Source organism: Macaca thibetana, chromosome X, assembly GCF_024542745.1.
Source record: "Macaca thibetana thibetana isolate TM-01 chromosome X, ASM2454274v1, whole genome shotgun sequence".
Lineage (NCBI taxonomy): Eukaryota > Metazoa > Chordata > Mammalia > Primates > Cercopithecidae > Macaca > Macaca thibetana.
The window spans coordinates 9,977,375-10,001,132 of NC_065598.1; the positions used below are offsets into that span (position 1 = coordinate 9,977,375).

At 38.5% G+C, this 23,758-nt stretch overlaps 1 protein-coding gene across 8 annotated transcripts in view; it reads right to left on the reverse strand.

The window, feature by feature from the left end:
- The window catches only part of MID1 (midline 1), a 391,573-nt gene that overhangs the window by 63,725 nt on the left and 304,090 nt on the right, over nucleotides 1–23,758 (reverse strand). For all 8 annotated transcript variants that reach the window (XM_050777270.1, XM_050777269.1, XM_050777271.1 and 5 more), the window contains exon 3: nucleotides 18,142–18,237. In XM_050777270.1, the coding sequence (XP_050633227.1) occupies nucleotides 18,142–18,237 (96 nt within the window). The remainder of the gene's footprint in view (nucleotides 1–18,141; nucleotides 18,238–23,758) is intronic.

Below are 23,758 nucleotides of genomic sequence, written 5' to 3' on the forward strand. Positions count from 1 at the left end.
AGGCAATGGTTTGGGGCTCAGGGACTTGAGGAAGTCTTCCTGGGATTGAAATACCAGGTTTTTATTGCTTATTAGTTGTATCTTATTGGGCATTTACTTCAACTATCTATATCTCAAGTTCCCTACCTGCATAATAAGGAAAATAACACTTGTTACCTGGCAGACCAGGTGCGATGCTGCTAAACATCCTACAACACATAAGACAGCCCCCACAACAGTGAGAGGTCCATACCCAAATCCCACTAGTGCCAAGATTGAGAACCCCTGGGTTAGACTGTGGTGAGAACTAAATGAGTGAATACATGAAAAGCCCTTGACAAATGCTTGGCATGTAGTAATTACTACATAAATGTGAATGATCACTATTGCTAACAAACTCTTTTTATCTGGAATGTCCATAGAGAATTAAAACTAGAGGTTCTAGGACCAGTCAGCCTGTGCTGGTTACCTGAGGACTTTCTAGCATGAATCAAAACTTTGATGCATCTACATCATCAAAATAATAGCTTTGGAAGCTATAACATGAGGCTTAACTCCAGAATTTTTGAAGCTGCTTCTAAATCCCAAAATCCCAACTGGGTTCCTTGAAGGCTGCTTTCTGATACAATTGGATGGGGAAAGAAGGGTAGAGAACATTTTTCCATGGTACAGAGCAGGAATTGGGAAACTTTTTTTTTGTAAAGGCCTAGATAGTAATTATTTTAGCATTGTGGGCCAGACGGTCTCTGTTGTAGCTACTCAACTCTGCTGTTGTAGTGTGAAAGCAGCCATAGACAATATGGATGCAAATGGACGTGGCTGTGTTCCAATAAAACTTTACTTACAAAAACAGTGTGATTTAGCATGAGCATCACAGTTTGCTGACCTCTGGCATAAAGGAAAAATCATGGACTTTATATTCAAAGGACTGAAGGTATGAAAAATATGTTAAATTTCTGTGAGAATGTTTCTTCATTTGCATACTTTTGATGAAAATATCTGTAAACAATCTGGTACATAGTAGATGCTCAATAAATATTAGTTTTCTTCTTTTAAAGCATGAATAGCTACAAGTACTAAATTAATGGAATTTCAATTTGAAAATGACAAAATACTTGCAGTATGGTTTTTACTGTCTCCATGATGTCCTGCTGACTTCTGTCACAATTATAATAAATGTTACTCCTTCTGTAATGTTTTTCCTAGGCTACACTCAACTGACTTCAATCTTATATTTTTGGCATCAATATCACAGTCTTTTCTTTTTGTGTTTGATGGTAACTTTGTTAGAAGCAGTTCCAAAATGAAGAAGCAGAATGGAAGGGGTTGCTCATAATTCATTGGAAAACAATAAACTCCTCCCTTCCTTTCTCTTATTAATTACACACTTTATAAAACAAATGCTTCACACCCTTCCGTTTGGGCTGGGCACACTGAATGAAAAGAAATCTACTAACCTGCCACGGGTGTTTGTCTCTATCACATCTTTTTCATAAAGTTTCTGAAAAGTAGCAATTTCTATTAAATAATTTTCAACAAATGTGTTTGGCATTTGATGTTGTGGTCAGAGGGTAGACAATAACTTTTAGAAGATGACCATTAATGGAGTGCCAGGAAAGATGGAGGTGACGTGTTTCAGGGAAGGGAAGTTATTTCTAATGGAAAGAGGAAACCTCTACTCTATGACTTTACCTTAATCACTTTCAATCTTACATGTTATTTCTCATTAAGTGGCATTCCTTTTAGTTGTTGTGCCATGATTCCTGAAAAGTGATGTACTGGAAAAATACTGAGTTGGACCCCTTTTCAGGCTTCAGTTACTCAGATATAGAAGCCATCTGCTCCTGCAAAGTTCTGGAAAATGAAGATTGGGTTTCTGCTCTTTGGTATTCTATACAGTGAGTGAAGTACACATGACTACGCCACTGATAGAACTTAACTGGGAGGTACAACTGGAAAATGTTAAGCTTTGTTCTGCCTTCGTGATGCATCCACAAGTGATATCTATGAAATATATTGCCCTGTTGTTGTCATTCTAGAATATCAGGAGGTGAGTAGACTGATTTTTAAATATTTTTGATGTCCGGTGTTTCATATGTATGTTTACTCAAATATAATGAAACAGATTTAAGTTTAGAGAAATTGAACATGTGAGCTATAGCCATGACTAGAAAAAGAGACTTGTGCTATCATTTCATTTTAGACATGGTTGGCAGTTCTATCCTCCCTGAGAAGGATATGAGACAATAATGGATGGTCATATTGTTGTCAGAAAACACCGGTACCGGGTAGGAAGTGAAACAGGGACAACTATGAAGCCAGTAAAGTGTGACTTACCAAGACCACCTTGGGCAACTGGAGATTAATCCCAGTGGGCAACTCTGGGAAACAGTATAGAACATTCCAGCTAATGGGGAAGAAGCAGAGTATTTATCTAACATCTCCCATCAGGAGCTGGTTGAAAGCTGTTGGGGGAAGGTAGGCATTAACTCCCCTTTGGAATTAGTTGGTCCTGGGAGGGGCAGAAAAAGCTCCCAGGCCAGGGAGATAAGACCTGTGAGTGGTATATGGGTATGGCCTTGACAGCTGTAGGAGAGCTCTTACACTAGAGGAGACTACAATATGACCATTTTGAGCTCTCATGGAGGACAGAGAGAGCTGGCATCACAGTCATCCAAGTTTTCAGTTCCAATGACTTTTGACTAACTGTGAGGCTAAACAGAATTTGCATCTGACAGTGCTTTCTGTACTAGCCTTGGTCATTCCTGATTTCAGGGCCACAATCTACCTACAAGCATTCATTTGCAACTGACTGTAAGTGGGTCTAAGTTTGAGCAATGGTAGGCAAAGTTCCCTGAAAAAGAAAACACATGACATCTAGTGTGTCAGACTAAAATGTATATTTCCTTATCTAATGACCCCTCACTTCCATCATTTCAACTCATTGTGAAATTATTATTGTCTTTCTGGAACAATGGTTTGAGAACTTGAAGCCTCTGCAGTAAACTTGACATTTTTAAAGCTTGAGTTAAAGATTATTTGGAGAAGCATCCCTCTCTCTCCCCACCCCCATTTTTTCCTCCCCCCTCCCCCCGTGGCGTCTCTCGCTCTTTATACATTATCATTAAGGTCAATTATATTTCTGTACACAAACCTGACAGATGTTGCCATCTAACCTTCCTACCTGGGAAACAGAATGGTCTGCTGAGGTTTGTCAGGATCAGGGTTGGGGTTGTGGGAAGGGAGAGGGCAGCCTGCCAGGTAATGGAAACACTGCTTGCTTTAATTTTATTGCCAATAACAAAGCCTTCTTATTGTTTAATAGAACCCTTAAAGGCAGGCCTCATTGGCATAGTTCTAATTTTTTCGAGACCACAAACAAGAGGAATTCTTTAGGGCCACTTCATGAAAAGCAGAGGGAAAAAATAGTTTATTCCACAAAAATTAAAGCAATCCTTTGTTTCAGTAGCCAGTGCCCGATTTCAGGTTGGCATCTGTATGTGTCCTCTCTACAGGGGCATTTGTTGGCATTGTCTGCATGGGCACCCACTCTTTCATTCAGATTAATTGGAGGTTATGCCTGGCATATGAAAGAACTGGACACAAACCATCTTTTTCTGGCATATCATCCCTTTGGCATCATTACTTTCAGATAACATGCTAAAAGAAGAAATGTTTGGCATCAAAAACAAAGAAGCAAACACTCTCCTCTTGTAAAACCTATTTATAAAACTGGGAACCACACACATCTTCATTCAGTGCTTATTTTGACTCTGCCAGCAAACTAAAACTTCTAGGCAGTCCTTGCTTCTCAGTAGCAAGTTTTACTTCTCTCTCCATTTAAGGTATAGGTGACCAAAGTTTCTGGTTTCCAGAGATCTTTGCAACAGTGTTAGTAGCTAAGGAATGAAAGTGAGAGGAGATGAGGTCATTCTTGTTATTCCATGAATGAGGAAGATGCTATCAGTGTATAGGGATCATTTATGAAGCAAATCTTAGGGGTTTGTTGAGTGCCCCCAATGCGCAAAGCACCATGCTAGGACCTGTGGTATAAACAAAACTTGGCCTGCTAGAGAGAATGACTTCACTAGAGAATAAGCAGCGAACATGCCAAGTGCACACATAATTAACTGCTAAACCATGGGCTACAGAAGTTCTAGAGCTCTGTGGTCCAATATGGCCACCACTAGCCACTTGCGGTTTTGAGCACTTGAAATACAGTTAGTCTGAATTGAGATGTGCTGTGAATATGAAATACATACATTAATCATTTTTATATTGATTACATGTTGACATAACATTTGAAATATATTGGGTCAAATAAAATGTATTAGTACAATTAATTTTACCTGATTATTTTTACTTAAAAAATGTGATTACTTGAAAATTTTTCAATTACATATGTGGCTCACATTACACAGTACTTTGATTGGATGATGTGACTCTAGAGAGTTTGAGAAATGAGGCAATTACTGTGTGAGTAGCTGAGGAAGGTTTCATGCCAAATATGAAGGAGGGGCTTTGACAAAAGGACAGTGAAGAGCAAAGCTAATCTGATCTGGAAGAGAAAAGGAAAGATCACAGCATTTAGATGTCTTTTGGTTGCTAATTTTGAAGTTGTGAAGTCATTTTCAGACCTAGGTTGACTAGCCATCTTACATGTGTGGAATTATTATTTATAAGTGTTTTTCCAAGCCTGATTCAAAGTGGCTATCTAACGATTTTTTTTCTTTTGCAAACCAGAAAAGATAGAGAAGGTATCCTAGAGAATAAAAGGAAAGGTACAGGTTTAAAATAAGGGGGAGAGACAGACCCACCTCGATCTCTATTCAGGGCTCAGCAACACCCCTGATGGACAGCTCTCCCATTTTTGACTTCCCTTTGTCAACTCCAGCCTCTTAGCCCTACCTGGGTGGCAGAGCCCTCAGGCTGGGAGAGAGCTCCTTGTGTGCACTAGCATTACTGATCCTCCAGGGATTTGTGGCTACCGAGGTTTGCTGTCATAGAAACACTGTCCTGTGTACAGTCTTCTCAAGAAGTGTCCTTTCTGCCCTTCAAGGTGTGAGTTTATCGGATATGCTGACCTATGCAAATGAACTAGTGCTACAAGGAGGACAGAAGGATGATGTAGTTGGCCTCTAGAGGTGTTCCATTCACTCACCAATAGTCAAGGGCTTCATGCTAAATGCAGCATACTAGGAAGACTATCCTACTTCCCCAGGAGTCCAACCAACTAGGAGAAGGAATAGACATGGACTTACAGACCATCCAGATTTTTGTTCAAGAACTGCATCTATGTCAACAATTCACTATGTAGTTTCCCTTAAGCTTTTAAATTCAAATTATGATCTCATTATTCTATTCATACGTCTAATAAATTTTATGAAACCAAGAATGATCACTCTCAGGGGGTCCTTGAATCAATGTTTGATTAACTCAAGTTAAATAGACTCAACTCCATTAAACAATCAATTCTGTCTATAAATTAGCTGATTAAGTTCCTACACACATATTTTTAAATTGTGGTAAAATTTACATGCAAGGAAATGCATAGATCTTAAGGGACAGTTTAATGGATTTTCATAACCAACAGCTCAATCAAGAGATAAAACATTTCTATCACCCTAGAAAGTACCCTCGAGCCCCTTTTCAGGTCAATCCTCACCCCTATGGGGAATCATTGTTCAGATTACTCCTGTAACACTTTAAACTGCATTTATCAATTTAACATATTCAATTTACTTTATAAGCACTTCAAATGCCTAACAGGATAAAATTAATACCCTAACACGTTATACCTTCCCAAGTCCTTAAGTAGCTCTCATAAATCTAACAAACTAAACTTAAAAATATGCTGAAACCTGGGCCAGGTGTGGTGGCTCATGTCTGTAATCCCAGCACTTTGGGAGGCCAAGGTGGGCAGATCACAAGGTCAGGAGATCAAGACCATCCTGGCCAACATGGTGAAATCCCGGTCTCTACTACAAATATAAAAATTAACTGGGCATGGTGGTGCACACTTGTAATCCTAGCTACTTGGGAGGCTGAGGCAGGAGAATCGCTTGAACCCAGGAGGCGGAGGTTGCAGTGAGTCGAGATTGCACCACTGCACTCCAACCTGACAACAGAGCGAGACTCTGTCTCCAAAAAAAAAAAAAAAATGCTGAAACCCAAGTTTTTTTGAACATCGCAATATTGTTTTGAAACTTAAACTATCTTACAGATCCAACTTAAAATAACAGTTCTAAAAGAAATTATATGTTAGGCTGGGTGTGGTGGCTCATGCCTATAATCCCAGCACTTTGGGAGGCCAAGGTGGGCAGATCACTTGAGGTCAGGAGTTCGTGACCAGGCTGGCCAACATGGTGAAACCCCATCTCTAGTAAAAATACAAAAATTAGCTGGGCATGGTGGTGGGCACCTGTGATCCCAGCCACTCAGGAGGCTGAGGTAGGAGAATCACTTGAACCCCAGGAGGTGGAGGTTGCAGTGAGCCGAGATCACACCAGTGCATTCCATCTCAAAAAAAAAAAAAAAAAAAAAAATTACATGTTTCAAATTAGCATTTCAAAGCAAATCTGTCAAATTTCTGTAATATGTCATATTATCTTAAATGCTACAAACTATTAACATACAAACAAATATTTCAGTCCCAAGTTGTAACATATACATTTTTTTAAGTTCAGGGTCTCTGTCTCTGTCATTCAGGCTGGAGTCCAGTGGTACAATCATAGTTCACTGTAACCTCCAACTTCTGGGTTCCAGTGATCCTCCTGCTTCAGCCTCCTGAGTAGCTAGGACTACAGGCGAGAACATCCACTCACAGTTGGTTAATTAATTAATTAATTAGTAGAGACAGGGTCTTACTATGTTGCCCAGATTGGTTTCAAACTCTTGGCCTCAAGCAGTCCTCCCACCTTGGCCTCCCAAAGTGCTGGGATTATAGGTGTGAGTCACTGCACCCAGCTATAACCCAAAATATTGATTTTATGCTACAGGTTGAGTATCCCTTATCCTAAATGCTTAGAACCGGACGTGTTTTGGATTTTGGAATATTTGCACATATATAATGAGATATCTTGGGGATAGGACCCAAGTCTGACCACTGAATTAACTTACATTCCACATACACCTTATATACATAAGCTTGAAGGTAATTTTATACAATATTTTCAATAATTTTGTGCATGAAACAAAGTTTGTGTTAAGTACTTATGTGTGGAATTTTCCTCTTCTTGTGTCATGTCAGTGCTGAAAAAGTTTTGGATTTTAGAGCATTTCAGATTTTGGATTTTCAAATTAGGGTGGCTCAGCCAGTATTATTTAGGTCTTCATCTTTATACATGAATCTCAAACTTCCTGGGAAGGAGGGTAAAAAGGAATTTACTTATTTACTAAAGGAAACAAAGTTATCATCTCAAAGAAGTTGAGGTTAGAGGGTCAATGGTTAATAATAAAAGATTTTAGAAAGTGCATAAGACCTGAAGACTCTTGTACTGGCACTGCAGATGTACACTTGCTGAGCGTTTGTTATGGTGGGTTTAACAGGGCTTCCAATTACCTGATGTTTCTTGTAATGAGAATTCCCCTGGGAATCTAACTTTCTAATCACCTGATTTGGGTTCAGTAACCACTCCAGTCACTTATTACTTGGTTACCTTCAACCCATTTCTTTACTGGCTGGTTCTTGTTATATCTGGCTTCAGGCCACGTATCTATGGTTATCTGAATAACATTTACGTTGAAAGACTATTGGGATAATTAAATCAGGAAGTGACAGTGAGAGCTGGTCAGTGGTCATAATTGTTTGTAGTGCATATAAGTCCTATCACTTTTTCACTTTTTCTTTCTTTACACTATAGTCTGTATGTTGCTGTGAAACTGGAACAGATCTATGCAATAATGCTCCCCTTCCAACACCTGCAAAGATGGACAAGGCACCACCTTCCCAATCCTATGGAAATTGACAGAAGGCTTCCTTGAATGAACTTATCACATCTCAATACCAAGCTTGCCTTGTCAGAGAATTAGACCACTATGATAGTTTTCATCACTTTACATATATGAACTTGATGTTATATCTAGTGAAAATACTTTTAAAAGCATAGTAAAAGCTCTATCATAAATTCCTAGGCCAAGAAGTTACCTCACTTGGTTGTAAAAATCTTTATTTGTGTTGCTCCTCACTAAGAGCCTTGTACATTCCATGGTAGCCTCGGGCATTTTAAATAGCTGAATTTAAAATTTCATATTTCTATTTCAAACAAAAATAACCAGTACTACAACTGTGTTCTTGTTAATGGACATTTTATGTGCATGACTCAATTATTTTGTGGTGGAATTTCAAAGTTAGAACAAAGCTCTTCAGTTTTTCCTACAACATTTAATTTAGCAAATTAAAAATAGAAGTCAATGGAATCAGGTAAAAAATGATATATCCAGCTTCTTTGATAATCTGTAATTATTTTATACACAGAGATAATTTCAGCTTGATTGTCATTAGAAGACAATTTTATGTTCATTTATTGAAAAAAATAATTTAAACTAGATATTAGACCCAGAAGTAAAAGGTTGGTCAGTAACAAAATGATGGATTGATTGCTAGGATTATTCTTGTTTCTGAATGGCATGAATGGGAGCAATAAGGGAACCAAAGCTTTTACCTGAGAGTCACCTTCTCACCTGGAATCATTCCATTCCCCTCTGACTCTTTCATCTGAAACCATCCAGCTAAGACCATCTCATGTAAAAGTTGAGTTAGAACTAACAATGGCTATTTTATTTTATTTTATTTTATTTTATTTTATTTGAGACAGAATCTGGCTCTGTTGCCCAGACTGGAGCGCAATGGTGCAATCTCAGCTCACTGCAACCTCTGCCTCTCAGGTTCAAGTGATTTCCTGCCCCAGTCTCTCGAGTAGCTGGGATTACAGGTGCCCACCACCACACCCAGCTAATTTTTGTATTTTAAATAGAGATGGGGTTTTACCATGTTGGCCAGGCTTGTCTCGAACTCCTGACCTCAGGTGATCCACCCACCTTGGCCTCCCAAAGTGCTGGGATTACAGGCGTGAGCCACTGTGCCTGGCTAACAATGGCTATTTTAAAAAATGTATCACAACCTGTTCCTATTATTCTTTATATCATGCCAGAAACATCTCTGCTGCTCTAGTCAATCATGCATGTAAATATTTCCAGGCAAAGAAGGTTGTGTGTGTGGAATACTGTAAGGGAGACAGGATAAGCAATTCTTGTATTATGTGGAGGGAGCACAATAAGATACATCAGAAAAAACAAAACACACTTTCTCTCTAACTTCCTAATGCTCAGCCTTGGGCCTCCAATTTAGGCCTATTACTTCACATTTAAGTATTAACCTTGGAAATCTGCACTACCAAATTCAAACATTAGAGGGTTTGTCTTCAGAGGCACGTACAAGCGCTCATACTCCAATCTGAGCCACTAAGTAGGATTCTGTATATGATGCAATAGGTCATACTACCCAAATTAGAAAGATTAGCAGATGATGAAAGGTTTGGATAATGTTTTGTATAAAGTTTCAAAACTGAAACTTGGGAATGTCATTCTAAAAGTAATACCAGCTTACTAAGTCTTATATTCATTTATTCATAAGATTAATCTCATTCCAAAATACTCAAAGATTTTTGCTGATATCTTCTCATTATTCCTCATGAATATACCCAAGAAAGAAACAGGATCCAGTGCCTGTTATGAATCAATTTTTTCTAAGTCAAGGGCACTGAATCCAAAGGGAGACATTCAAATATGTGTTAGATACTTTAATAATTAAATTTAACCTCTACCAAGAAAAACTAAATTTGCTTCATAAGTTGTCAATTTTAGTAAACTTGGTAGAGTAAACTGGATACATAGCCATTATTCATATGCAATAGTAAAAAAAAATCTTCTCCAGAGATGATAAATTTCTGTGCAGACCAACAGTTCTTTTCTCCTTTGTCATGGGAATCCTAAGACCTGAACCTGGGAAATCAACCATTATTATAGTGGCTCATGATAATCCAGTTTCTGAAAGCCACCATATTTGCACTATCACATTATCATAATTCTAGAGCTGATTACATGGAGAGCAAGAGCTGACTGTGGGTTGTATGATGTGGTTTAATGAGGCCCAGAATCTGACTCTAATTATACCTTGACAGCATTCTCACAGGGGGTCAGATTGGGTGGGAATCTGATCCTCATCTGCAAGTGACAATGGATTATAACTTTGGACATTCATGTCGGCCCTCAGCAGAATATACTTCATCCAAGATCAGACACACGTTCACAAGACACAAATAGCTCGTTTGGTGTTTGCATGCTGGTCTTCATCCAATGACTCCGGATGAAGCCATTGCCAAGTTTTCTATGGAGAGAGAATGCTTTGGCATTACAAAACTGCACAACAAAATTAAACAAATGGTTCATCTTTCTTTTTAACCCAATGATTTTTCATTATTTCAAAGTTTACAAATGAATGCTTTTAGGGCTTGATGAATTACTGGAAAAGTCTTCTACAGACTCCCATTTGTTTTGCCAAGTGATTTTCTACAATTTCTTACAAGCTACATATCACCCAAGTAACACCTCACTCTCATCCCTTTCAATTTACAGAACTCATCATCTGAGCAGAAATCTAATTAAACAGCCTTAATTCCTCCACAAGAACCTTGTCACTTTACATGACAACTAGTACTGGAGAAACTCAGAGAAAGCCGTAAGAGAGCAAACTTTCCATTAAAATAAAACAACAACAAAAATAGATTAAAAACTTAGTGAGAAAAATAATGGCAAAAAGAATTTTAAGAAGTGATTACAAACAAGGCAAGATAAACCAAAGAGGCCAATGCTGGAACTTTGAAGGGATGTTGGATTAGAAAATGCCCTTCAAGGATGACCTTGGGCAAGAATGGTAAGGACTGCTGAGCCTTTATCTTCTTGAAACCATTATGGCAATTGGCCACCCTTTCCCAGTTTTTCTTGGCCATCATCTTTAGAGTCACAGTCACCTATCATTCGCAAAATGCACATCTATTAAGTGTCAAGGTGTTGTATTTGCTGTAAAAGAACTTGATTATCGGAATGTGCAGAAAATTTGGTACACATTGGTGATTCTAAGTGTTTGCTTAGCTAATAAACTATGTCTTCTGATTTTTCAAAGTAAATGGGAAGAAGAATGTGAGGAAGAGATACAGTCTTTATCTGACCTAGAAAAGTGAAGTTCTGTGGGTGACCCAAATTTTGATCATTTCTCATAAGCTTGTCTTTCACTCCATATATAATTAACTCCAAACTTGTCTAGTATAACTACAAACTCATCCATTCTACCTTATTTCTCTCCTGAAGAAGACAAAACAGAGTGGTTGAAAACTCATTAGTTTTTACAGTCCTAAACAAACATTTCTTAGGAGTCTACCTGAAGTTGCTCTTTCAATGTCTCTGCCTCCTGAATCCCACACCGTCTTGGCCTTCATACTCTGCGTGTGTGTGTGTGTGTGTGTGTGTGTGTGTGTGTGTGTGTGCAAGAGACAGGGTCTCACTCTGTCGCTCAGGCTGGAGTGCAGCCGCACTCCATGGGTCACTGTAGCCTCGACCTCCCAGGCTCAAGCAATCCTCCAGTCTTGGCCTCCTTTGTTACTGGGATTACAGGCGCACACCACCACACCTGTCTAGTTTTTTACATTTTTTTGTAGAGACGAGGTCTCACTATATTGCCCAGGCTGTTATTGAATCCTTGGGCTCAAGTGATCCTCCTGCCTTGGCCTCCCAAAGTATGCTGGGATTACAGGCATGAGCCACCGCATGCCATTCTCTGTTCTCCACCGTTTTAAAAATATTTGGCACTTACAATCAAAAAGCCATTCATTTGCTTTACCCTCATTTAAAAAACAAGTTATGAAAACAATGTGGCGGGGGCGGGGAGAGTTGGGTGGCTGAAGGGGAACCTTCAAACTGTTTTCCATTCTAAAGAAAAGCAGAGGTAAATCCCTGGGAGGAGATGTGAACTTATAAGGATGTGGTACTTCCTCATGGGTCCTGGGAAGGAATTCATTGATTTAATTTACAACAATTAGGAGGTGCCTCTGTGCTGTGAGTTTTTTTAGCTCCAGCTGGCATGGGAATTATTTTCCCGGGGAATGCTCATGCCCAAATACAAGGACACTTTCAGGAAGAGGAAAAGGAAGAAGTACCATCTAGGAACCAAGGATGTGAACCAGGAAATTCTTTTCCACTGTACCGATTTAAAAGAATAGCATTCTAGTGCCTAACAAACTCCATGGCCTTTTTGGAGTTTCCTAGTGCTGTGAAGGTTTCCCTTGGACATGAGATTGTTTTGCATGACAATATCCATATTATTTTCTCAATAACCAAAAGTGTCATTTCCTGAAAAGAGTTAGAAATGCCAATTGTCACTGTGAAACTCACACAGGTCTATGTGTTCCTTGAACCCTCACTAAACCTTCAAAACCAAAGTTCAAATTCAGATGCAACATGAAAGCCTTTCCAGCTCTCATCTCTCCCAAACTGGTTCCTCCGGATCCTTCCTTCTTCCAAACTTTCCATTTCTCCAGAATGAACTACTTGCTTTATGTACATACACTCCTCGTCTTTCTATCCTCATGCCTTTATTTGCCTGGCAAGCAGTGCTGTCTCCCTGATTCCGTAAACTCAAATGTTACCTACCCTTAAAGGCAGGCTCAGATCTTGTGCTACCTTCCCCAGTCCCCAGCTAGAAGCAATTTCTTGCTTCTCTGAAATTTTGAAGTAGATAATCCACACCTTCTTTATGGTAATTATGGCTTTCTACTTTATTTTGTGTTATAAGTGCTCTTCTGTCTTAGTGAAGATAGTAAACTTCCTGCGGGCAGGGTCCTTTGGCACCTAACACAGTGGGTACTCCATCCGCACTACTGAAATGAACAAACTAGCAAGACACTGTAACAAATTAAAGTAACTGTCCACAGGCAAAAATGTACACCCCCTCCCAGAAATATTTGTTTAGCAAACACTGTTCCTAGATCAAGTCTCTGGAACAGAAAGTCATGTTAAGCGAAATTATCGAAAACTTGGAAAAAAGAGAAAGAGAAGACTGTGAGCCCTTCCAAAGTCCCACGAGAGCATATTCCATGAAGTCAGCCTAAGTCAGGGTCATCTGACTCTCCAGACTGGGATGTAACAGAGTCTGACTTTCTATTTACTAGTGGTTAGGGCTTAGACTCTGCAAAGTTAGATGTTAACTTAGAGAAACCCAATAATATGCAACTTATTTTGTCCAAATGTTTTAGCCTTATTGCCCTGTAGGTCACTAACCAGTTTTGTATCCAAATTAGCTATGCTAGTCTGGCATTCTTTTCCCCCTGCTAACCCCTTCCCCACATTTATATGTATCCGTTTCTGGTATCCTCCTTGGAAGCAGCTTTATCATCTTGCTGGTTCCTTCAACCCAAATGTCCATCAGTGACAGATTGGATTAAGAAAATGTGGCACATATACACCATGGAATACTATGCAGCCATCAAAAAGGATGAGTTTGTGTCCTTTGTAGGGACATGGATGCAGCTGGAAACCATCATTCTTAGCAAACTATCACAAGAACAGAAAACCAAACACCGCATGTTCTCACTCATAGGTGGGAACTGAACAATGAGATCACTTGGACTCAGGAAGGGGAACATCACACACCGGGGCCTATCATGGGGAGGGGGGCGGGGGGAGGGATTGCATTGGGAGTTATACCTGATGTAAATGACGAGTTGATGGGTGCAGCACACCAACATGGCACAAGTATACATATGTAACAAACCTGCACATTATGCACATGTACCCTACAACTTAAAGTATAATAATAATAAATTAAAAAAAAAAGTTAAATAAATCTTTGATGTGGACTAATTCAATCATTATATGAGAAATGGGTGTTCAACTTTTGAAAATTATACTTTCAGAATACTAATAATTAGGAATAAAAACAAATGTAAAAATAAGTACTGTAAGTATCATTATTTTTCTACTCATAATTTTCTTTAATTTTTGTCTAGAATAAATTTCCCAAATACCAAACTTACTCACCCATAAACATGTGTTTCCATTCCAAAGGATTTATACAAAAACAACAAAGAAAAAAATGAATATTCTTTATTTCTTGTTTAGAATTACCTCTAATGGCATGTATGTGTCTATTTGCAACTCTGCTACAGTCAATTCAGTAATAGCTTTATTTGAAAAGCCTGTATTGCAACTAAAATCATATCTGATCTATTAATATAAAACTAAAATCTCCTTGTAAATTTCTTCAATTTATCTATCATTTGAAATTACTGAACATCTTAGAATGTAATTTTACATCATGTTAGGATGAATAGCGTCTTGTAAATTCAAGCCATAATAATATTGCATTAGGAGCAATGCATTTGTTCTGAAATCACAACAGGTCATAATGGAAACCAGACATTAATGCTTTAAGGAATAACTAGCTGAAATTGAATGAAATAATCACCCAATCCATAAAGCATTTATAAGATTTACCATAAAGCTCAGGTAATTTTTTTTTTTTACTGAAGAGAAATAATTCTTTCTTATTGTCCTAAACATCAAATGCTATCACATCATAAAAATAAAATATGGCATACAGATTATTCCATTTTGTTCATCCATTTATTAATATAATACATATTCACTTTACCCTATAATAATGAAAACATTATGCTTGTTCACTATTATTTCCAATATTGTTTAATCAACAAGGCTCAACATGTTCCCTGGCAAGATGTTTGCCAAAAGAGAATCCAGTCTAAGCAGAGGGTTCAAAAGGTCTGGATTCTGCAACACACTGCTGCCACTGCTGCTGCCTTCACACTCTCAACTTCATCTCAACATGATGAAAAACTGATTCTACCCTGACAATCATGTAGCTTTTAAAGCAAGAGGGTCTACTAAGTGAACCAATGAGCTCACTGGACAGTCCTAATCTGCTCTCTCACCTATGTTTTGTTCTAATTCCTCCTTTTCTTTCCTTTTGTATGCCTTTCCCTCTTCCACCTATCATAACCTCCATCAGCACCTCAAATGATGAACAGCTGGAGTAGATGGCTTAGGTAGGAGATGAGAACATCCCTAATTTCTATCTCCCTGGATATTATCTTTGGAAAACACAACAAATTTGGAGTTGGAAAAAGTTGCTAACTCATGTGTTTCTCTTAGTAACCAGTTTTATATTTCTGATCACAAGGGGAGCACTTGTAAGTAAAAGCGCAGACTTTACAAACACAAAGTATTTTAAGCCTTCCACCAAAGCACCAGTGTTTGCACAGTAGACATGTTTTTACACTGATAGGATCTTTCTGAAAGCAATCTTTGCTAATTTCTGCTATGCTGAGAAATGTATCACCAACAAACACCATTATGTTGAATAAATAAGCTGACATCTCAATACCTAGGGTACTAAAATAATAGTTGTGAAATCTATAGTAACTGGCTCAAGTCCTGACTCTTCCATAAAGTTTCACAAAAATTGTACTCACATTTTTTTCTCTTTTAATCCCCCCTTCTCAAACTATACTCCATCTAATCTAAGATACCAGCAACTGTCTCATCTATATTTTGTATGCCAGTAGGAACAAATAAATGTTGCCCATTAAACTGTCTCACCATTCATTTAAGTTGCAGCTCAATTTCAGCAATATTAGTCTGTAAAAAAATTGCTAATCTTAGAATCCATAAATGCAATATTCTACTAGCTTGGCACCTGATTGGCTACTCTACTGTTCTTTAAATATGTTGTTATATGTGTGTACATTGTTCTCTAACATATTATAATCTTTATTATTATTTGCTACATTGTGCATCTACTGACAGTTATAGGCACATAGGAGGCTATAAACTTATAATCACTGCTTAGACGATCAAAGGGACTTCAAGAAACTCTTATTGCAAAAATGGAGTTACTGTCAAAAATTTTAAATGCATGCTCAAAATAATTTGCTTCTCCAACTTTAGATATTTTGGGGGAGCTGAACTTGCAAGCATTCAAATAGTGTTCAAAATTTGCCATTTAGAGAGTCATCAAGCAAATTCATCTAAAACAAATTCCCTGAGCTCCTACTGTGTGAAAATCAATGCATTAGAGTCTATGAGATACAAAAACGAATTAGATTTGACTCCCATCCTCTAAGACTTCACATTCTGGTTGGAAAAATGGAACTGGTACATGAAAGAATGATAAAGCCATGAGAAGATTATTACTATTCTTACATTGCTATAAAGAAATACCTGAGACTGGGTAATTTACAAAGAAAATCGGTTTAATTGGTTCACGGGTGCTACAGGCTGTACAGGAAGCAGGGCACCAGGTATGTGCTCAGCTTCTGATGAGGCCTCAGGAAGCTTTTACACATGGTAGAAGGCAAAGCCAGAGCTGGCACGTCAAATGGCGAAATTAGGAGCAAGAGAGAGTGTGTGTGGGGGAGGCGGGTGGGCGGAGGGGGGAGTGTCACACACTTTTAAACAGCTAGATTTTGTGAGAACTCACTTATCATGGAGTCAGCACCAAGCCATGAGGGATCTGCCCCCATGACCCAAACACCTCCCACCAACCCCCACCTCCAGCACTGGGGATTACAATTCGACATGAGATTGGGGCGGGGACATCTCTCCTTTCTCTGAATCACATACACGATATCATAAAATGTTATGCGATTCAGAGAAAGAGGCGATGACTCTGGTCCCGAGAACCAGAGAAACATTCACAACTGAAGTGCCCCTTGACTTAGGACTTGGAGGGTACACAGGAAGCATTCTGACAAATAGACATGGGTTGGAGGGATTGGCCTACCAGGCAGAGGGAACCGCTTGGTTAAGGGCCAGAAGGCTTAAAAGTGTAGTGAATGGCAATTGTTTAGTTTCAGTTCATGGGGTGGGGTGGTAAAAAAGACAGTTTGGGAGAAGATGGAAGAGGACTTTGAAAATCACATACATAAAGGAAGTGGCATCTATTTTTTCCTTATGCAGTGTAGAGTCATTGCAGGTTCTGCTATTGTTGCAATTGTGGTTTATTTCATGGAAACACATCTGACAACTAAGATGCATTAATATACACCTGCAGTGGGTTAAATTGTGTCTGTAAAAAAAGATATGTTCAAGTCCTAACCCCTGGTACCTGTAAATGGGACCTTATTTGAAAATAGACTCTTTGTTTTTTTCTTTTTTGAGACAAGGTCTCACTCTGTCACCTAGACTGGAGTGCAGTACTGCAATCTCAGCTCACTGCAGCCTCAATTTCCCAGGCTTGGGTTATCCTCCCACCTCAGCCTCCCAAGTAGCTGGGACCACAGGTGTGTGCTCCCACGCCTGGCTAATTTTTTTTGTATTTTTTAGTAGAGATGGGTTTTCGCCATGTTGCCCAGGCTGGCTTCCTGAGCTCAAGTGATCCTCCTGCCTTAGCCTCCCAAAGTGCTGGGATTACAGGGTGTGAACCACCATGCCTGGCCTGAAAATAGTCTTCGCAGGTGTAATCAAGTTAAAGTGAGGTAAGGCTGGAGTAGGGTGGGCTCTTTATAACAATAAGGAAATTTGGACGCATATTCAGAGACACAGCAGGAGAATGTGACGACAGAGGCAGAGTTGAGAGTGCTGTAGCTGCAAGCCAAGGAACTCCAAGAATTGCCTGCAACTACCAGAAAATGGGAAGAGGCAAGGAAGGATCCTCCCCTAGAACATTTGGAGGGAGCATGGCCCTGCCAAAATCTTGATTTCAGACTTCTAGCCTCCAAAACTGACAGAATAAATTACTCTTGTTTTATGCTTTCCCAGTTTGTGGTAATTTGTTATGGCAGCCCTAGTACACTAATACAATACCTTTTTTGACTGTTCTTTGTAAGGGCAATTAAAATCTACAACATTAGGACTGCTATGTAATGCTAGATCAGGGAGAGCTATAACGGGAATGGGAGGCAGCCCTGGATGGGAGAGATTCTCTGAAGTTCTGATTCCTTTTAATTTCATCCATCTTTTATTTTGGCTTTTGCAAAATATTTAATTTTAAGAAAGATTCTTGTTTTAAAATTATAAAGCATGAGGATATCAAAACCTTGATCTGGCAGTTTTCATACGAAACATACCATACAGAAATACAGAGATACTCACCTCAACATGTTGACAGGTTTGGATGAGTTTAGCCAAAAGGGTCTCCAGTTCTGTGTTCCTCTTAATAAGGTTGGTGAGGTTACTCTCTAAGTTTTGCTGTTCAAAAAAAAAAAAAAAGGAAAAAATATTATTCTGCATACTTTTATACTTCAGATACACAAAATTACTCATACTCAGGAAAAACTGATACATTTTTCAGAAACCTTAGTGAAATCAACATAATTTCAAGTATTTATAGATTTAAATTGGATTTTCAAAAGTTGCATTTAAAAGAACCTTTTAGACACGCTCAGACTTTATTCTTTTTGTTCTTGCTTCTTGCACTAACTCAGGGATATTTAACAGAATAATTAGTTATAGGTTATCTCTAGGTCATGACCTAGGGAGAAAGGAGGTAATTGGATTTCTATCCCTTTACTTAAATCAGAGCTGGCAATAATATAAGGAATATATTTCCACATCAAATCAACTACCATTGGATTTTTCAGATTTATCCTTTTATGGGCAGGCTGAGGCTAATCCCTTGGAGGAAGGTTTGAATTGTTTAGCTCTTGCTGACAGTAAGGTCATTTATAGACATTTATGATAAGTCCTCGTCACACACACATTTGGTCAGTTGTAGTGGAGTTGACTCTCCGTATCCACTGGGTTCCACATACCTGGATTCAACCAGTTGCAGATCAAAAATATTTGGAAAAAAATGGATGACTGCAACTGTACTGAACATGTACAGACTTTTTTCTTGTCTTTATTCCCTAAACAATAGAATATAACAACTATTTGCATAGTATTTACATTGTATTAGGTAATATAAGTTATCTAGAGATGACTTGAAGTATGCAGGAGGATGTGATTGGGTTATATGCAAATAACAGGCCATTTTATATCAGGGATTTGAGCATCCACGATTTTAGTATCTATGAGAGACCCTGAAATTAATCCCTTATGGATACCAACACACAATTGTACATTTTATTGTTCACGCTTCTATTCTTTGTCCATTAATGCCAGATCAAATTTCTTTGAACACTATATTTACCACTCATTATCCTGTATAAGACTCTAGAATTATTCCCTATTCCTTTAGAGCATCAAACTTAAAGTTCTCTGGAATGACTATTTAATCCTATTTTCAAACACAATAACTCTCTATTCTGGGTAAGACACACTAAGATTTCTGTTCCTTCTCATTCACATGCTCTTGATTGCCAGGGGTGTCCAATCTTTTGGCTTCCCTGGACCACGCTGGAAGAAGAATTTTCTTGGGCCACACATAAAATAACTAACACTAATGACAGCTGATGAGCTTAAAAAAAAATCACAAAACAATCTCATAATGTTTTAAGAAAGCTTATGAATTTGTGTTGGGCTGCATTCAAAGCACTTCTGGGTCGCAGGTGGCCTTGCTGGCCGCGTGTTGAACAAGCTTGATTTACACCATTCATTCATTTACTTATGTGTTCCTACCATTCATTCATTTACTTATGTGTTCACACAACAAGTACTTATTAAGCTTCTATAATATGCCAGACTCTGAAAGAGACAATAGGGAAATAAAATAAAAATATTGATATCTACTCCCTGTCCACAAGGAAACAGATGGCTGTACAAACTGGGAGAAAGATGCTACAAACAAGAGAAGGGGAAGAGTTGATGGCTGCTGGTTAAAGGTTTCCAAGAGGGCCAAGTCTTGCAGCTGAGGCTTGAAGGATGTCCAGGGATTTTTTGTTGCACAACAGTGGAAACTTCTTGGAAAGAAGAATCTTCCATGGGCAGGGAATAGAACAATGTCATATGCCAACATCAGAGAGGTTGAGAGGGCAAAAGATCAGGGAAACTGTGTTTTAGCATATAGACAGTTCCACAAGTATGGCAAAGATATGGAACAACAGGAAATTTCATGGAAAAGAAAACAGACCTCAAATTTATAATGTCATCCGAGAAAGAGGATTTAGAAAGAGTTTGAGGGATTTTGAAAACTAACAAGTTCATAAAGGTGTCAATATTTCATTACACTGTAAAATTTATTTATGAAAATTTTAGCTCTTTCTACTTCCCTAAATTTTTTATTGAGAAAAGTGTATTAAGGAAAAGAACCACTTTTATCTAAGGCTTAAAATGCATATGTCAAAAGCAGAACTTTCTGGTTATTTTTAAAACAAGTTAAACTTATTAATCTGGTGTTGACTGTTTTTAAAATTTTTTAACGAATGCATTTGCATTTCTAGTAGGTTCTTTATCACATCTCCCTTTTCTTATTGAATTCCTTTCTGTTCCTATTACAAAAACACAATTCTCTTCTCCATAATCTCAAGACAACTAAACTTACTTATTCTTAAGCTCTTTTGAGAAAAGGCAATTCTGTATTTCCCTGTGCTTGTTGAATATTTCTCAAGGATCTGATTTTATCTTTGTCTTGTAATTTTTGTCTGATACCTCATACAATGTAAACTTTGCTCCCTGTGCTGTGATTTGGGGATTGACATAGTCCAGCCAGATGAGAAGCATATTCTGAGGTTAGGGTGTGAGGTTCTTTTCCCAAAGAGGACGCTCCCACAAGGCACTCATGTGCAACAGAGGCACAGATCCTAGTTTGACTCAGTGCCTCTGCTTCCCTCCATGAGAGTTCTGTGTCTGACTTCAATTCCAGATAAGATGTCAGGTTCCCTTTGAGTCCAGTGTATCCATGGGGGGGGTCTTGGCCTCCAGGTGTACAAGGCTCTTGCCACATGTGATGTTCACTTCCCTATGTGTCTACTGAAGTCACCATTGCCCCATGTCATCTCCACTCCTTGGGAGTAGCCCAGTGTCAGTCTTCCCTTACCACTCTACACTTTCTTTCATTTCCGGTCCTTGGAGGCTTTTCACATATGTTTACGCTTGGTTATGTATTCATTAAAATACATTTTAAAATATTTTCTCTGTAATTCTCATGTGTTCAAAATTCAGAGGAAGGCTTTGTGCACATTTCATCTGGACTGGAAAGCCAACAAGAAACCTTCAATTCTGTCTTGGAAATACTCAAAACCTTTCAAATGTGACAATTTTAAAGGAGAAAAATAACTTTTTCACTTAAAGAATGGGATACAAGAGGCTGAAGAGTCAGAGAATGAACTAGACACAGTGATTTATGTACAACTTGATCTTATGCTTGCATCAAAGAAAAACTTGCTTTTAACAACAATAACAACAAAAGCCAAAGTTTTTTTTACTGTTTGGATTAAATGAATTGCAACTGCTAATCACTTTATGGTCAGAGACTAGAGGATGATTTTGAAGCATCCCATTCTTCAATGTCCTTGATATAGACATACCTATTATAAGGTATATTTGTCAACTTTTTTGGTATGTTAATACTAGGGGATACTTTTCTTTTTGGCTGACCCTTCACAGCAGGAAATTTCTAGGGAAATACATCATCTAACTGTTTACAATTCAATTGTCATAAGTATGACTTTTCTAAAGCTAGTCAGCAAAAGAGGGTCAAAGAAATGCAATCCAACACATTGAAATTTTACAAACATCTGCTTGCTTCCCCCTCCCTTTATTAAGTATACATCATGCATCAAATCTGTTTTTAATCAGTTAATACATAGACTAAAGCCTGTGGTTTAAACACATTGACCTATCCAGATCCTTTGGGGTTATTCAAATTTAAATAGTACAAGTGTTACTGAAGTCTGCAAAGAATTACCAAGTCAGTTAGAAGCATAATAAAGGGAAATTAAGCTGGGAGAGAGACTTGTTTCCAAGTGGTACCAAAGGGGCTGACAACACTTTTGAAGGGAACCTGGGTAATGGGAAGGTAACAAAATCCAGTCGTTAATGAGCCATGCACCCATAAGCTTCCACTACAGGGACTTCTCTGAAGATTTTCTGGAAATTAACTCTATCACTAACATCCTGTGTGGTAGTGGTCAGCAGGCTCCATAACCTCTTGATTTTGATTGTGATTTGTGCAAAACAGAGATCATACTTTTTCATATAAAAGTCATGGGATTAAGTAGATACCAGTTTCTACACTGCCCTATGGATATCTAAAAAAATTCTACAGACCATAAGAAAAATTGGTTTTAGTTTCCTGTTACCACCTTGAAAACATCAATATATTGACATCTCCTTACTCAAGCCAAGTTTTGTAGAAATCCAAGGAGTCAGGCATGAGTGACCACATATGCAGAGGGAGAAGACTGGGGCTACCATCCCAGCTGGACTCTCTTGGGCAAATGACAGGATGTGTCTTGGGCTCAGTTTTCCCATCCATAATGTATGGATAATGATAAATCTACCTATCTGTACTATTGTTAAGATTGAATGAGAAAATGAACACACTCATCAGAGAACTACATGAATGTTTGTTGAAATTATGAATTATAAGATGGAACATTTAGTTTTGACACAGTTCCAGACACTAGAAGGGTCCAACCCTGTGCCTCTGGCAGGCACCATTCTCCAGCTTGCTCATGGCTTTTTCCTGCAAGTACCTGTGCCTTTTCACCCCAGGGTCTTACCTGGCTTCAGGCAAGGCAGGTGCTGGGGAGAGTAAGAAGAAGCTGAAGCCCCTAGGAGCAGCCCTCAAGTGGCAATTACTGGCAATTGGTGGATACACTGCCCAGCTTTTTCACTTCCTTGGTGGAACCACTCTGAGCCTCTGTCTACAAAATCTCCCACAGGGCGCCATTGGGAGGCAGCACATGGGTCCACAGCAACAACCTGCTCATTAACCCTCTTTCCTCTTCGTTCTCTTTCCTGTTTGCATCCCCTCTCCCTCCAGGTGCTTCCTGGATCACCTCACAATTCAAATTGTCAAAGTCTGCTTCTGGGAGAACTCATCTACAATCATTTCCATAGACCACCTAACCCATTTTTGAGTATGCCTTCCTATGAGGAAGAGCCAATCAGAAAAGATTGTATTACTTTAGAAAGACATTTGAAAATACAAGAGGTTGTTTTCTCTCTTCCCCCATCTTTCCTCTTTCTGCTTTTTCTAGAGGTCACATATTCTCCAAATTCCAGGCTGTAGATCAGCAGTGTCAATAGAAACCTAATGTGAGCCACAAATGTGAGTCACATTTCAAAATTTTCTAGTAGTCACATTAACAAAGTAGAACCAAGTAAAGTTAATTTTAATAAAATTGTCATTTCCACCTGCAATCAATATTTGAAAACTGATGAGGTATTTTACATTCTTTTTTTCTTTTTACTAAGTCTTTAGAATCTGATATGTTTTACACTTATGACACATCTCAACTCAAAACCAGCCCCATTTCAAACACTTGGGAGCTATATCTGGCTGGTGGCTACCTTGCTGGTCTAGAATGGGGGTGGCAAACTTGCTATAAAAGATCATGTAGTAAATATTTTAGGCTTTATTGGCCATATGTTCTTGGACACAATGACTCAATGCTGCTGCTGTTTTAGCATGAAAGCAGCCATAGATAATATGTAAATGAGTGGGCAGGACTGTATTCAATGAAATTTTATTTGCCAAAACAAGTGGTGAGTGAAATTTGACCCATAACTGTTGTTTGCCACGCCCCCAGTCTAGAAGGTAAATATCAAAATAACATTGTCTGGGCCACTGATAAACATCTGCTTCTGTTAAACACTAACATTT